Source organism: Natator depressus, chromosome 4, assembly GCF_965152275.1.
Source record: "Natator depressus isolate rNatDep1 chromosome 4, rNatDep2.hap1, whole genome shotgun sequence".
Taxonomy (NCBI): Eukaryota; Metazoa; Chordata; order Testudines; family Cheloniidae; genus Natator; species Natator depressus.
In genome coordinates this window covers 61,813,338-61,831,001 of record NC_134237.1, presented here as the reverse complement: position 1 = coordinate 61,831,001, position 17,664 = coordinate 61,813,338, and the positions used below count along the sequence as shown (strand labels likewise).

The following is a 17,664-nucleotide window of genomic DNA, read 5'->3' as shown; positions in this document are numbered from 1 at the left end:
TGGTGGTAGCATTACTTACATTTATATTATTGTAGCATTTTGGTTTTCAGTTTTTATTGTGTTTTTTTTATTTCCTGTATAAGGAGACAAGACACACAGTGCATTTGTCTTATGGGCTAACGTATTTTAGTCTCAGGGAAAGGTACTGGACTGGTAGTATACATGCTAAAATGTGCAGTACAGGTAACAATTATTCCCCCATGTCCCCCTTCTCCTCCTCCTCCATCATTGCAGGAGCCCTGAGCCCCCCATTCACCCTCTGCCACATTCCAGGAGCTCTGTATGTTCCCCATGTCCCCTTCCTCCATGCCAGGGGCTCTCTGTGCCTGTTGGTGCCTAGAACATTCTCTGTAAATTTGGAATTGATCAGATGTGGTGTTTAATAGTTATCACATTACAAAAAACCAGGCAAACATAAATGCCATTAAGTTAAGGGTAGAACCTCATTTTGCTTGGCCAAAAATGACAATAGTAATGTCACCAGGAACACAGGTGTGCTGGAAGGGGGTGGCCAGGGGGCCATCACTTTTTACTGGCTGTAATGGCGAGCAAGGTGGGAGAGGCAGAGAAGAGCAAGCAGGCGGGGCCTCAGGGGGAAGGGACACAGCAGGAGCGGGGCCTTGGGGGAAAGGGTGGTGGGAGAGGCACTTCAGGGGCGGGGCCACAGTTGGGGCACTGGTGGCCCCTCTTACTTTTAGGAAGTTTCTGCTGCCCCTGAAGGAACATCTAATAATCACTTACAACACCAATAAGTTAGAGTGAATTCTATATAGCCTTCTAGCTGCTACCAATCCCTTGGTCCCCTTATGTAGACAGATATTCAATTAATCCAACCCACTGTCCCAAGTAAAGCTGGCCAGAAACTGACTTTCCCATCCAATTGCAAAAATAAAAATTAGTTCCAAAATGTAACAAATAAATAAAAATTAAAAACAAGGCGAAATTTACTATGGAATGTGAATTCCAAAATTTTGTTTAGCAAAAGTCAAAATGACACTTCCTTTTCACCTTTTTGAAATATTTCCTGGCAACCAAGGAGCTATCAGAAACATAACGGATTTTGGTCAGAATTTGTTGAAATAGTCACATTCCCACCGATCTATCAATGTTGATGAATCAGCATTTTCCAAAGGCAAAACATTTGGTCAGAAAATTTTTGTCCAGCTCTAGTCCCTAACAATCTTCTCTAAAGAGAGGTAGAGCAAATATATTGACACAGGGATCATGCAAATAACTATACAAGTGGGAGGTTCTTACCAATTTCCTATTCTTCCATAAAAGAACAATTCTGTATTCTAACTAACAACTGAGGGAGGGAGTAATATTACACTTCACCAAAGCAAAGTTATTTTTATTAAGTAAATGTTCATTTATAAAACATAGATGCACACATAGAAGAACGGAAATAGAGCCAAGTTCTCTGATACAGTGAATTATACTTTCTATAGCCTTCTGTTTATAGATTCATTGATTTATTTTTTGAAATTACTAGAGGCAGGGGGAAGAGGCAACGGGCTCAGCGTGGAAGTCCCGGCCCAGGGCAGTCTTTGCCCTGCCCCCCCGCCACGGGGGGAGCAGGGCGATGCGGCTCCTCCCCCCACCCCCCGCCTGTCCCTGCCGCAAGTGTCACAAGCGGCGGAGAAGCCAGAGCCGAGCGGAGCCAGGGATCGGGGCAGGACCCGCAGCCAATAAGGAACCTGCTGCCCTGGGCAGCTCAGTGCTGGGCGGGCTCCCCTGGTCTGTCCCCCTCCCTGCGGCTAACCCGCCCCCTCAGCCGCTCTATCGGTTACTGTCCCCTCTGCAGGGGTGAGGCCGGGTCTGAGATCGGGCTGGGGGCCCACGGTCGGAATGCACTGCCCCGAGCACCTCACTCCAAACACTGGTATAACATTACACATTCTTTTAACATTACCAGTATCAGTGGGTTCTGGTGAGCGCAGTTTCTCAAAACTGAAATTACTAAAAAATTATTTGATGTCCACCATGTCTCAAAATCGTTTGTCAGGACTCACATTAATTTAAATTGAAAGTACCATTACAAAAAAATTAGATTTCACTGAATTATTAAAAGAATACGCAAGTATAAAAAACAGAAAAATTCAGTTCATATAAATTCTTTTAATTTATGAGAAACTGGGCGCACCGGAAGACACTAACGTTTTTCGTTACAGTGTGTAGTTGAACCCAAATTGTTTGTAATTGTGATTTTGTTAAAATTAAATGAATTCACTAGTAGGAAATTGTTTTATTTCACTAACTACAAATTCTCTGTTCTCTTTTTTTTTATTTTAAACAGTCAAAAACAAAACAAAACAAAAAACATTGCGAAGTGCAAACATGTAAAAGCCAAAATAAAAGGGGTGGGGAGGGGCGCAAAAATTTTTTTGCTTGGGGTGGCAAAAAACCTAGAGCCAGCCCTGCAAACCACAGAAAAATACAGAGAGGCGGGGAAAATACATTCCTGAGGAAAAAATACATTGCTTGGCTAGAAAGCCCTTGAAATTTAGAGAGCAATTTTCGTTGCTTATTTGCTCATTACAAATAAATAGTCCTTTGCCGAAATAATCTGTTAATTCAGTCCGCTGTCCCGGGCACATATACCAAAAATAAGTGGAATATGCATGCCACCACAGAAATAGAGGAAAGAAAAATGGACTGATCATGACTAAAAAGCCTACCTGGCTTCCTGAATAAACCGCACTGTAGTCCAAAATCTGACTAATGTTTGTATAATATACTGAAAATGTAAAGTGCTATATTAGTGCTATAATTAATTATAGTATTGAAGACAGTGCAGTCTCAAGCTAGCTTTTATATAGCAGAAGAAAAACTGGAAAGGTAGTTTATTTAAAGGCAAACTATTTAGTGTATAAATCATCTTTGTAACTTCATTGGAAAATGTGAAACCATTTATCTGTTGTCAGCGCCTTCTCAGTTTTGACTAACAAATCTCTACATAGGAAAGTATAGTTTTGGATAGCTGTGGATTTTGCCACTGCTACTGTTCAGCCCTGTCACATGAAGGTTCGGTTTTGCACACTGTCCAAGCACAGTGTGGGCCTGTAAACACTGGAGACTCCTAACCATTTTGTTTGTTTTGTTATCTTTCACACAAAGTTTAGACCCCAGTCAACACATGCAATGCTAGGAATTTGGAGATGCACATCTGATCCATTTGGCAGGCTCTGACTGAACAGTTGGTTTAGATAACTGACAGGGATAAAGTTAATTGACAGAATTTCAGTATGTCTGGGAAATGTGCTGTTTTTCTGCTGATGTAGGTAGACCGTCGAAAGATTCTCCCCTTTTAATGGTGTACTACCTATTCTGTACAAAAAGCTCCCTACCGCTGTGCTCAACAGCAAGAAACTGATCTTTATAGCTTGTAGATTCCCATATGAGAGCAGAAATTTTGTCTAGAATACCAGATTTGTTTGTTGAACATAAATCCTCAGTAGGTCCCCAGGGAGATGTTAGAAAAAGGCAGTAATCATTATAAACCACTTAGTGCTGTATGTACTGTATCATGTTGCTGTGAGAAAGTTATGTTTAATTGGCTCATAAAATAGGTTTAGTAAATCCTTTAAATAGTGATTTGGGCAATTGTGCACACTGCAATACAATATTAGTGAGTGCATTATAAGGATTACAGTGTCTCCAGAATGGTCACCTGGGGACATATGGCTTTCTACTTATCAGTGATACTGGGTTTGTTTTGTTTTTTTTCACTTGTACGTGATCTGTTCTTTTAATATAAAACCGCTTTCAAGTGTTTCAAAGTCAGGCTCAGTCAAGTTATTGTTAGTGACACACATGCTGAATTAAAAGTATACTGGTTGCAACAGAAGCTTGTTTTCAAATAACATGTGCAAAGATTGGAAAGACGAACTGAATATAAAAGTGAGCCAAAGATGAACCATGTTATCTGGGCCTATTTTGCATATGAGTCATAATTCTCATTCCTGGCTTTTGTTCGCTAGACAGAATCCTTACTTAGTCTCCCATTTAGCTGAGTTATTAGTGTTCATTTAAAAAAGCTCTAGGTTTAAAGCTATGGAATTTGAATTGTGCTTTTACCCCTAGGGTGCCGGGAGTCTGGAAGGTGCAATAGAAAGAAGTACATAAATTACATAGATGCACTGGTGACTGTAGTATGCCTGACATCCAATACTTTTGAGTCTGAAGTCAATAAATATAACACCTAACAGATTTTTATTCACATTCCATGAAATAGAAGAAGAGATGGCTTCTTTCTTTTGTTTTCTAGCTGAGGCTATAAACTACAAAAAGACCCTCTTAAAAACTTATACACTGCGTTTAAACGGCAAATTAAAACATGTTCTCAAATCCCTGAGCCTGTAGTGCTATTACATACACATTGTGTTCATGCTAACACATGGATCATCAAAGAAAAATATTGATGGATGAATTTAAGAATCAAATTGTATAAATACATGATGCTGATTTGGAAAATCAAATACATTGGTGATAAAGCAATTAGTAGTATATCATGATTTCAGTGGAGATTTAAAACTCAAGTACATGCCAGTAATATCTTGTGAACACATGTTAATGAGCATGTTCATTTTATTCATTTTTAATTAAGTGGAAAAAATACTGGTCCTTTAAACAGAGATAATAAATGTATGAGCCTGACTTGCACAGACATGAAACACAAGAATTTATTGCCTGCTGTCTAGCTAGGGAACTGGGAATAATTATAGAGAGTAAGTTTACTGAAGAAAAAAAATACAGAAAACTTTAATGGAAAATTGTTATGAAGTAATGATTTTCACATTAAACAATGCCTGCCTTATTTGGAAGAGTGTGTGTGTTTCTCTTCTTTTTTAAAATCAGAGTATTAGTTACAGTTGTGGGTAGTACTATTTGTTTCTAAGAACAGAATTGAACTGTATTTATGATTTACCAATTCAGGTTGCTTTGAGAAATGTATTTTGTGTGTGTTCATGTATGTATATGTGTGTGTATGTATATATGAGAATGTTAGCAATACTTGAAAAATTGAGGGAGAGTAGGAAACTTCCCCAGGCATTTGCAATCACTGTTTTCAAAATCTGAATTATATATATATATATATATATATATATATATATATATATATATATATATCAATCTAACATCCATCCCTAATGGTTATGAATATAACCTTCCAAAGGCACCTTTAAGCTTAAATAGCGGTGTTGCCTTTGTACGTCACCAAATGGACAACTCTAGTGCCTCTGCTGTTGCGCAGAGATTCCCAGGCTGCAGCAGAGGGAAAACTGACCCAGAACTGCCACATTTTCACTCCTGTTCAGAATCATGTGAACAGCAATAATTTCCTTTCATGACTGTTTGGGGAAGGTCTGAGAAGCTAGAAACTAGAGTTATTCACTGATGCAGTGTGACAGAAAAACCAAGATTGCAAGAAAGGTGGAGTAAAGGAAGTGTGTACTTTGTAGCAGTGAGAAAGTGGTAGAGTAATGGAAACAAACTCCACAAGTACTCTAACTTACATTAGGGTCCACTTTGGCCTTCTACTGGTCAAGGATCTGGTTTACACAAAGGTGGCTTTAAGCACATTTGTACCCTTTTTGTGCAACATCTCCTGGGAGTTTCAGCACTGGATTAGCCCTATGCTTCTTGCCCACCCCTTCCTAATAATGTCTGTGCCTCTATTTGAGGGGTGAATTAGAAAGCAGTCTGCTCCAAGGGTTATTCTTAATAACTATTCCTTAGAGCAGATGATGAGTGGAGTGGATAGGAATGACAAAAGACTGGGATGAGATATACCTTCATTGTTTGTGTTATTTCTTCAAAACTCAATCTCCAGACCATCTATTGTGAGACAGTTGCCCAAAATGCTGGATAATTTTTGGTACATTCTATAGATAGGCCCTATCCAGCAAAGCTCTCAATGGAACTACACACATGCTTAAAGTTAAGAATATGCTTAAGAGCTTTGCTGGACTGAGAACTTAATGCCACTTCAAGCCTTTCCAAGCTTTCTTTCCTGTCAGAGCACAGGAGGAGAAAGTTGTTAGCTGCAAAAGAAGCCATTGAACACTGATCATCAGCAAAATATGACTACCTCTGCCGCTAATATAGCACATACCAATTACTGTATCACACTTTAAAATATTTCAAAATTATGTTATTTCTTTTCTCTTTTATGATTATTTTCTTCCTCTCTGTCCCATATATTGTACTTGTTTTCCATATAAGAAACATACATTTGTTACTGAGAGGTTTTGTTCAGAATGCTAACTCTGGATCTAGCTCTTTTTGAACTCCACTGAATGACTTTATTATGTGTTTAAGCCAGTAGCAACTTGGATGAAGAACCTAGGAATAAAATTACTGGCTTCAGTGACATACTTTCAGCATGAAAAGAGACATTTGTTGTTGGTTTTTTTTTAAATGAAATGTGACTATGTTGATTAAATCATGAGGATTCTATAGGAAATGCATCAGTCAATAAATGTTTCATTTTCTTTTCCTTCCAGGTACGACTTTGTAGAAGTTGAAGAGCCGAGTGATGGCACTATTTTAGGGCGCTGGTGTGGTTCCAGTACTGTGCCAAGCAAACAAATCTCCAAAGGAAACCAGATCAGGATAAGATTTGTATCCGATGAATATTTTTCTTCTGAACCTGGATTCTGCATCCATTATACTCTCCTTATGCCAGTAAGTAACATCTTTTCAGGGCCAAGAGGTATCAGGAAAACAAAATTTTAACAATACTACTTCTCAGGAGAGTGACTTGATAGTTTAGGGTTAGTTACTAATTGTTTATCTTTCATTATTATCACAATGATTATTCTTAAGTCTGTCTTACAGGACCATAAATTTTATATCTGTAATATAACTACCCAAATGTTCATGTGGTTAGCATGGATGGCTTTGGATTGGGAAGTTGTGGGCTCAGTTGTTCATGTAGAAACTTCAGAAAAACTCTTGCATTACTAACGCAGTACAGAAAAAAAGATATTTTTTCTAGTTTTGGGAAGAATTTAGCCAGCATAAAGAATCAGTTGCTTGTCTACTGGAAAACAACATTTCAAAGCTCATTGGGAAATTACACAGAGAAGCCAGCATTCTTCCAGGAGAAAAATTGAAATAATAAATTAATTTGTTAGTTGTGACTTGCCATTACAAGGGCACAGCCAAGCTTCTGTGTAGTATAAATGGTTATAAATAGCTAAAATACAGAAAAATGGTGGTCATTGCTAATTGTTTTATAGTATAAGCAAAACACTCAATTAGTTATATCTTGCTTTTCATTACATTTTTCTTGGGGAACACACTTTGGGACTGATCCTGAGAGTTGCACTTGTAACTTCCAGGTACTCAACACATCTCAAGACGAGGTTCCCTCTCTGAAATATCACTCACTAATGTATATCAATTTTCTTCTTCAGCATATTGCTGTTGCCTTTGTTAAACAATATGGAAGCCCTCTGGCAGCCAAAATAATTTTGATATGTTTCCAAGGATGAGAAAATATTGATAAAGGGTCAAAGTCATCAGTGGAGTTACACCACGAATGAATTTGGTCCAGAATGCCTACTCTATATTTCAAAACTATGTGTTGTTTTTTTTTTATCCAGTTCCTCATGGCTTATTCTGTGTGTTTTATCTCCTAATTACCCTTACTGGCCCTGTTTGCTAAAACTATTTTTAAACTCATTATTGAAGAAAAAAACATATTGGGTCAAAGTAATCCATATTGTAATAACCCATATTGTAACTCCGTTGGCTTGAAGCATAAAATTGTATGTACAATATGGTACAAATATACATCACATTAGATATACAGAAGTAGTAATACTCATTTCACTTGCATAGGTATCAGTCAGGAGTATTTCCATTCACATCAGTGGAATCTCACTGGTTTGAGTTCAGAATCAGATAAAACACCCTTGATTTAAAAAGAAAAAGCAAATCAGTGTTTATCTAGTAAACCCTGGAAAAACAGTGGAAATGGATACTTGTCTACATAGAGCAATAAGGTGGGTGATGGGGACTATGATTTTATGTGTTTTGTATTAATTAGTCTATATAGACCTTCCTGCTGTGCACTAGGGAACATTACAGAGAGATTACAGTATATACTACTGTAATGAGGAATGTATATAATATACATTCCTCATTACAGTATATAATGGAGAAAGCCCCTCCCCCCCAATCTTGATTTTGGACATGTATGTACAAGTCAAAAATAGTAAAAATAACCCCCCAAAATTGAGTTAATAAACCCCCCCAAACAGAAGCCCTAAGAATAACAGATACCCCTTCTTCAATTTCAAAAGTAATTGTGTGGCTATGTATCCATTTCTCCCTTTGGAATAGGAAATACTCTTTATCACCCCAAATTTTATCATGTTACAAGTTATAAGGTATAATATTTCATATTTCAATATGCAGCCCATGCAGCCATCAAATATGTGGCATTATATATTTCACATTAATCACAAGTGATGAGCTTCAGAACTGAATTTACTTAATCTAAGCTACAGATATTGAAAACTGTTGCACAAAACTTACTGTCACTAATTTTGCTGTTAACTGTAATTCTGGGGGGTGGGAGATTAGCACTTCTACAATGGAAATATTGTGGGGGGGTTTACCTCCACCTAAACCTGTGTATGCCATGGAGGGAAGAGGGGAACATGATGGGAGAGGGACCCAGACGGTCTGGAGTAACCGCCATGGAGCCTCGGATCAGGGAGCAGAAAACAGAGTGTCTGGAACAGGCCTGGGAGTAGGTAGGAACCCTGAGACCCTCCTTCCCAGCCTGGAGAACCCCTAACTCCCTTCCTATTCCTCTACCTCTCCACAATTCCCAGAGACCTTCCACCCCCTCTGTGTAATCCTTTATCACACTATATTTCAAAAGAGGTAGAAATCCACATGTCCAAAAATGAAAGATGGTCCTGTTTGTGCAGAAGCAAAAAGTTTAAATGAATGCAGAGTAATGAAATGGATGCTGAAAAATAACTGGTCTACTTTTATGACTTGGTCCTAAACAGTTAACATGTTCCCCTCCCCTCCCCACCCCAATTCTGCTGTGGGGGTGGGGGGGCGGGGTAGGCTGGCAGATTAGCAATGAGAGATTGTTTGAGGAGAAATGAAGCAAAACTGAAATAAAGCAGTGCAAGCTTGTTTCTGTTATTGGAGGCCACACACAGTGAGGGGCACAGGACACATTTCAGGTCTCTTAAGGAGGGGGGAATGACTTTGTTTAATTCTGCTGTAATTTATAATAGTTTTTAAAAAATCTTTTGTATACTAAATTGCAAACCAACATTTTACATGATGATTTAGTATCTGAAGAATGGTGGTAAGTCTGATGATGTTATTTCTCAGACTTAATCAGACAAAAGGAGTTCCAGCAGTAGTGTCACTAGTTGCAGCATCATTTTATAGGAAGCTCTTACTCCAGTTCTACTATATAAAGGCCCTACCCAGTGTAGATGGCAAAGATTCCCTGACCAGATCTAATGGCTTTTCTTCAAATACTTGTGTACTTAGTACAGACTTCAGACATGTGAAGCTCTTCACTTTTTGAGTACTTACCAGCTGGCCATCCCTTATTTTAGACCTAATATTACTTCATCTCCTCTGTTTTCTACTTGTTCTTCAGAAACTTCATACACTTGTATATATAATTTATAATTGTAAATTATTTGTTTTGGAATATTATGAAGCAGAGGTGTTGGAAATTGTCTGTACTATAGAAACTAATTTGGTATCATTTTAAGCTTTCAAACTTTTTTTTAAAATGTCCATCATTTTGAGTCATTCTTCCATGTTGCATCCAATTGTTTTGAGTCTTTTCTTCATGGAGAGGTACATTATGCACTAAGGATTACTTAATGATGACTTCGCAATTCAGCTTTTTTGGTGTGTAGAGGGTGTGGCAAATTGCCGGCACTACTATGATGGATCCCGTGCTTTCTCTTCTTGGGGCGGGGGGGGGGTCAGGGCGCCTTTTCTTGCCCCTGATCTGGGGTATTAATTGTCCCACTAGTATCCCAGAGAAGGGGAGTGGAGAGGGAGGGACCCAGGCCCGCCCTCTACTCCAGGTCCCAGCCCAGGGGCCCTAGGGATAGCGACAAACCACTTGAACTAGCAATTCCTTCACCTGGGCTACTTCCCTCTCTGGCCCTTCAGCTTGTGGAGCTTCCTGCCCTATCTCTGCTTGGGCCAGGTTTCTCCGAACCCCTTGTGTCTGTGGAGTCCCTCTGCTCTGCACAAGCCGGGTTTCCCTTTACCTAGGGTCTTGGTCTTCTGGCCCGCCACAGCACTTCTCCAAACTCTCCTCTGCTTCCCTCCAAACTGCTCTCCTTGAAACTGCTCTCTGCTCCAGTACCAAACCACTCTGCTTCAACTCCTCCAACTGTCTGATTGAAGCAGGGGGGGGTTTATCAGGTGACTGACTTCAGACGCTCTAATTGGCTTCAGGTGCTCTAATTAATCTATAGCAACCTCTCTTCCCTTTACAGGGAATAAGGCTCTCATCATCCTGGGGCTTACATATCTCCCCTCTATCACCCTCCTGCTGCCCTCTGGCCATGCTATATCACAAAGGGGAAAAAATATTGCCAAAGAAATGATTTCCAGTAATCTCCAAGTACGTTGTGAAAGCCTATTTCACTTCTACCCCTCCTCACCCCAATACATCGGTAATTTACATAGTAACCATATATGGTTGAAATAAACCTTTTGAACTATTACAATATGTGTCTGGGTAACATTCTTTCTGGTGACTTGTTTAGTTTCAATTATGTCAGTTACATCTTTGGCATAGAGAGTTTGATGTAATAAAATCTATTATTACTTGGGGGAGCAAGTGAATAGGACACTTGGTGCCTGAGGTGCCATTAAGGAATGCATGACTGATTGCCAAAGTAGTTATTAATTATTCAGCAGATTGCGAACAAAGCTTCTCCAGTTAAAGTTGAAGTTGGAGGTGACTATATCACCCATCTTTCTTGGCACATGGTAGCATGTCATTTGTCACTGAAGATCATGCCAAAATTTCTTTGCAAGGAATATACTTACCCTCTTGTACACAAGTTCAGATGGAAATGGAAATCTAAGAAGTTTCTGAAAGATCACCCTAGTTTTAAAGGTAATTTGTCAGATGCTTGAGCTTTAGATGTAATAGATGGGAGGCCTGGTGACACAGGTGAAGAACATGGAGCACACCATCATCACTCCGAGAACCAGAACCAAGCTGGAGAGGACCCTGAAGGATGCCATCCACTGCCAGTATGTGGAAAACCTGAAATGGAAGCCAGACCAGAGCAGGGCCTTCAAGGTGATGTGCAAGTGGGACGCCAGCAACCACTTCCTCCCGGGGGCAGCGTCTCCCGATTTGCCAACTGGAGGTTCATCCACCAGTCCTGGCTCAACTGCATCCCACTGAACGGAACCGTCCACCATGTAAATTGGGACAAGCGATGAAAGCAGTGCGGCTATGCCAATGAGATACTACCCCACATCTTGTGTAGCTGCAAGCCCCATTCCAGAGCCTGGCAGCTGTGACACAACACCATCCAAGATCGCCTGGTTAGAGCCATCCTGCCACCTGTGGGGAGGGTTGCCATGAACTTCGTCATCCCCGGAATTGACAGCCAACTGCAACCGAACATTGTCATCACCAATGAGGACCGGAAGAAGATCATCATAGTGGATGTCACAGTGGTCTTCGAAAACAGCACCCCGGCTTTCCACAATGCCTGATCTTGAAAGCTAGAGAAATATGCCCCTCTGGCCAACACCCTGAGAGGTAGGGGCTATGAGGTCCAAATTCACATGCTGATTGTTGGAGCCCTGGGCACATGGGACCCCGTAACGAGCGAGTGCTGAGAGAATGTGGAGTCGGTCAATGCTATGCTCGGCTGATGCGGCAACTCATGGTGTCAGATGCCATCAGGTGGTCGAGGGACATCTACATGGAACACATCACTGAACATCGGCAATATCAGGAGGAATGAGCTGGAGTGCCGATGAGAAGCGCAGTCAGGAAAGTAACTGAAATACTTTCATGATGGACTGTTTTTTCTCTAAATGGACAACCTATCCAAAATTCTCAATTACTGAGGAACAGTCTCACTCATTGATATATTTTGCTTTCCGCCACCAACTCTCTGTATAACTTTTTTCATGAGTAATGTACCTGAATGCATGGAAGCTAATGTCTAAACTGTCTTCCTAAATTCATTCAACTAAATTTGGGTTATTGCTGATTATGCACTATATGTATCTTATGACTTTGTATTTGTGGATAATCTAAGCACTATACCCAGATGTACAGACACTCTTTTCTCAACCTATGTATTATATACTTTTTTAAACATCAGCTTTAATAAAATTTTAAAATTTGTACTATTGACATAAGAGAAGAGTTTTTAGGAGAGGCCACTGGAGTAGATATTTACAGAGATCTTCTCTTTAGAACCATTTCGTCACTTTTTACTGTATTCCCTCCAGGTCAGCCAAACTGTGGAACGTCAAAAGACTTGTTTCACCCCATTTAGCTTATACTAAATGTGTGTTAGTTTGATTTGCTCAGTGGTTTTTGTTGTGTCTTTATATAAGAACATTTTTGTCCCACCCACCCCTCACAACTAAAAAAAAAAAAAAAATCAAAAACTGAAACAATGAGGATAAGGAGAGGGGACCAGTGCAGCAACAAGAGAGAATGAAGGCTCTTATCCTGCAAAGGAAATCTGATGGGCAATCCTTTACTCCAAGTCAGAGCCCACCGAGGGGTGAAATCCTGGCCCCACTGAAGTCAATAGGAGTTTTGCCCTTGACTTTGCTGAGGCCAGGATTTCATCTTAGCTGTTTTGCGATGTTAATTCTCATAAACCCTGCTGGGAAAAGATCATTAAAGCCAAATCTTGTTTCCCTGAGTTCTCAGAAGAAAAAGATGAATATACTTCTCTTAATAACTGCTCCACTAAATAAATGTTTTTAGCTTATCTGCTAAATTTACCAGGTTTCTTACCCTCACACTAAACTTGGAATATACTTAGTTTACTCGGCACTGGAATGTCTCTTCTTTTAAATTGGTCTGTAAAAGCATTTTGACAGAAGCTCATACTGAAAATCATTTTAAAAAATAAAAGGAAAAGAAAAACACTTTCAGTGCTCAGAATGTGAAAGTACTTAATGATTAATTGGGTGGAGTGTAGTGTTTGTAGAAAAAAATTGTTAGTATTTTTTGCCAAGTATTTTTGCTTAGTCTTATGAGTTCATCATGTGCATGACACAGGGATCTGAGACATGCTTAAGATTTTGTGTTATCCTGTTTATCCCACTCTTTATTCCAGTGTAACATAATATGTTTCATTGCCTAGAAATCAATGATTTTTTAAAAATGAGGAAAACATTTAATTTTTACAGAACATATTCCATGTGGCTACTCCTAACAGTTCAGGGGAAAGAGATAAAAGCAAAGCAAAACCAAACAAACCCTCCCAGAAAACATGCAAGCAATGGAAACATCCCTTCCTGACCCCTGCCAGTGGCTGGCTGAACTCCCAAAGCATGAATTTTTAGAACATAAGACATACACTCAAAGTGAGTCCCAGGGCTGTTTAACTCTGTCCCCTAACAATAATAATGAGAATAACCTCCACAAATCATCTGATTTCTGGGCACAGCCACCACATGTACAAGCATGTTCCCCTTTCCTCACAACCCCTCCAACAGAGTGCCTTCCTACCAGCAAAAATACAATGGATATTAACTGGAGTCAAATGCTATCTAAACAATACATTGGAAAGAGTCCAGCAGAGGGCAGTAAAAATGATTAGGGGGCTGGAGCACATGACTTATGAGGAGAGGCTGAGGGAACTGGGATTATTTAGTCGGCAGAAGGGAAGAATGAGGGGGGATTTGATAGCTATCAACTACCTGAAAGGGGGTTCCAAAGAGGATGGATCTAGACTGTTCTCAGTTGTAGCAGATGACAGAACAAGGAGTAATGGTCTCAAGTTGCAGTGCGGGAGGTTTCTAGGTTGGATATTAGGAAAAACTTTTTCACTAGGAGGATGGTGAAGCACTGGAATGGGTTACCTAGGGAGGTGGTGGAATCTCCTTCCTTAGAGGTTTTGAAGGTCAGGCTTGACAAAGCCCTGGCTGGGATGATTTAGTTGGGGATTGGTCCTGCTTTGAGCAGGGGGTTCGACTAGATGACCTCCTGAGGTCCCTTCCAACCCTGATATTCTAGGATTCTATGATTTCTGAGCTATATAAATTGAAGATGTATATCCCCTTTCCCATATAGAGACCCACTCATTCAGCTAAATTTCTTTGTCCAAATACCTCTCCCATTTTACTATCTGGGTTGTTTCTTACCAACATCTTTGTCAATGAAAATTGTATATACAAATTGAAGTTTTTGTTCCAGCTTGCTCCTGGATTACCTCCTCGAATATGGATAGAAGGTCTCTCTTTACAAGGTTTATCTTTACAAGAGCTGCCTTGTATCCAGATTTCACAATAAAACATTTGACTTGTAAATATTAAAAATATGGGATCTTTTATTTACATTGGTACATGCTACTTGGTAAGATTTCAAGTCAGGATCCAGGAACAGCTGTCCAAATTGAGTAATCTCAGCTCTTACCCACAATAAATAGTAACTTTGATATTTCCTAGGGATCAATTCCTAATTCTTAATGAAAGTATTTAAGGGAGAGGGCCCAAACAATGGGAATTTAAAAAAAAAATTGGCCAAAAGCTGCTTAGGTGGTCTGGATGAACGGGTGATTGCTTGATTACTTGACCGATTTTTAAAATTGGTGACCTGCATTACTTGTTACCCAAGAGTTACTATTTGGGCTCCAGTCCTGTTTGAGTAATCTGTTATTAACTCAGTTGATCACATCTTTTAATTGTGATGCGTAATAATAATAAGCCGTGTTAGGGAAAGTTAGTCTACCATACTTTGTAGGCTTATACAGAAATTTAGAACTCACCCTTTGTCTTTTGTTTCCATGTAAATTTTAATACCACAGTCTGTCATGTTTTTACTGTCATGTCAGCGATATCAACAGGGATGCACTCAAACAAAAATAACAACTTCGGGAGGATATTCATCTTTACTGAGGCTACCCTACCTAGCCAAGAATTTTCATATTTGTTCTATTCCTGCAAGTCTCTTCTTATTTTATTCCACGTTGGAGAGTAATTTGCCTTTAAAAGATATTTTTCTCTACAATATTCATTCCTAAATATTGACCCTTTAGGGGATATAAATTCCTAAAATTTCCTGCCCAAATTCCAATATCAATTGTTCTGTAATTTTTAACAAGGATTTAGATCCTACAAATGTAAGAAGACATCATCATCATACAAAGCTATTGTGTGTTCTAATCCAGAAGGTGTTTTGATGCCCTTTACCGAGGAGACGTTTCTCACATTTGCTGCAAATGGCACCATAGCAAAAACACACAGGGGGATAAACCTATCTTGTACCCCTAGCCAAATTAAAAGAAGGGGATTGATGACCATTAACCCAGGCAGACCCTCGAGGATGAGTATACAGGGCCAAGATGCTCCTATAAAACGGTGATTTCCAAAGCCAAACCTTACCAAAATCTGTCTGAGCTTCTCCCACTCCAGCTGGGTTGAAGGCTTTCTCAGCATCTAAAGAAGCATACAGCAAGAATTGCTAGAATTAACATGACATATCAAATTCAGAGTTCTTCTGATAATATCAGATTGAAGAGGGTAAGCGAATTTGGGCAAGATATGCTCAATCTGTTTGCTAGCACCTTGGCATTAATTTTAGCATCCATGTTAATTAAAAAAATACGCCTATATGATGCACAATTGGTAAGATATTTTCCTTCTTTAGGAATGACCACAGTTTTTGCCTCTTCCCATGAACCAGGAATCTTGTTCCCCTGCGATATACCATGAAACAATTCAGTTAAGAAAAGGGACCAACACTTGCTTTAGAGCTCTATAATACTCTGCAGAAAACCCATTGGCACCTTGAGCTTTATTCGATTTTAAATTCTTAATTACAACTTTGACTTCTTCAGCAGCAGTTTGCCTGTTAAGAGCTGCCACATCATCTTCTGAGAGCTGTTCCAGATTTGTATTTTTTGAACCATACAAAGTATGGAAAAAGTTAGCAAATGTTTCAGAGATCTGTTTCATGCCAATTAGTAAATCTCCCTTTTTATTTTTAATCAAAGGATGTCTGATTTATCCTGTTACTTTTTTTTAACTTTCTGGCTAAAAGCCTATCAACTTTATTGCCCTTTTCATAATATTTTTGTTTAATATATCTAAGTGTTTGCTCAGCCTTACCTGTTTGTAACAGGTTAATCTTCCCTCTTCTAATTTATTTTCTTATACTATTTTAGATCCTGTAGATTTATGTCTACCTTCCAAAACAGAAAGTTCTTGAACCAAACTCTCTTCTTCAAGACCTCTCATCTTTTTGAGGTATGATGCTTTATTTATAAGGATCCTCCTCTTTACCACCTTTGCAGCATACCAGTGAACACTTTTATTAATCCTTTCCTTATAGTTTTCATCTATATGTTGCTTAACATTTTCTTCCATCTCTTGAATTCTAAGGGAGTCATACATAAAAGCTCTGTTCAACTTCCAGGCCTTTTGTTTTTCCACTGAGTTCCAGTCTTTTAATCTGATATATGCAGGGGCATGAACAGACCAATTTATATCTGCCAGATAATTTTTTTGACTAAATTAGTCAGGGTCCTAGACACAAAAATCATATAAATCCTGGAATAAGATCCACGAGGAGCAGAATAATATATATAGTCCCTGACATTCAGATTCAGCTCCTGCTAGGCATGTACCTCTTAGAATAATATCATCGTCACTAAAATGTCCTAAATCCCTGAAAAACTGATTAAAAAGAGAAGTTTGCCTCTAACTGGGAGCGTACATCTTGGCTAAGGTGAAAAGTTTACCTCTAAAGGACCCCTTAATTAAAATACATCTGCCCTCTGTATCTACAGTGTGTGCTGAAACAATAAAAAGGGAAGTATTTAGCAGAGTGTTGTCACCCCTCTTCTGTTAGATTGCTCTGGCGAGACATGTGGTATCTGTATCCAAGAAGCGTTCAGGTATTTATACTCATTTTTCTTTTCTTGAAGCGTGTTTTTTGTAAATAGATTATACTAGTAAAATATTTTCAGTGAGCAGAATATACTTTTCCTTTTTGTTGGACTGTTCATCCCCTTCACCTTTACAAACGTGATGTTGATAAACTTACCCATGACTACCAGCTCTGGTCTCACCCTGTATACTGCCCTTTGTTAAAAGTAGTGAGACACCCCCACCCCTGGCCAGATGCCAGGGCTCCATTATCTTTGCGATTCTTCTGTAAGTAAAATTGTTGATAGTGTTCCCATCAAACACACAGTCATTTTAAAACTCACACATATGTTGCTTTTCCTTTTGTAATGCCTATATTGTTGTACCCTGATCCTGAGTCTGATTTACCATAAACTTTTAAATTCTGTGCCCGAACATTTTTTTATTAATGTAATCTTTTCTATTAAAGCATACAACCATATTTAACATCTTTTCCCTTATCTCCTGTTTCCCTCCTTCGCCCTCCCTGGGCATTTCCCCATTGTCACTTGGTCCCCTCTAACT

At 39.2% G+C, this 17,664-nt stretch overlaps 1 protein-coding gene across 1 annotated transcript in view; it reads left to right on the top strand.

The window, feature by feature from the left end:
* PDGFC (platelet derived growth factor C) overlaps positions 1-17,664 on the top strand; it is a 249,209-nt gene that overhangs the window by 173,069 nt on the left and 58,476 nt on the right. The window contains exon 3 of the mRNA XM_074951051.1: positions 6,507-6,687. Within this exon, the coding sequence (XP_074807152.1) occupies positions 6,507-6,687 (181 nt within the window). The remainder of the gene's footprint in view (positions 1-6,506; positions 6,688-17,664) is intronic.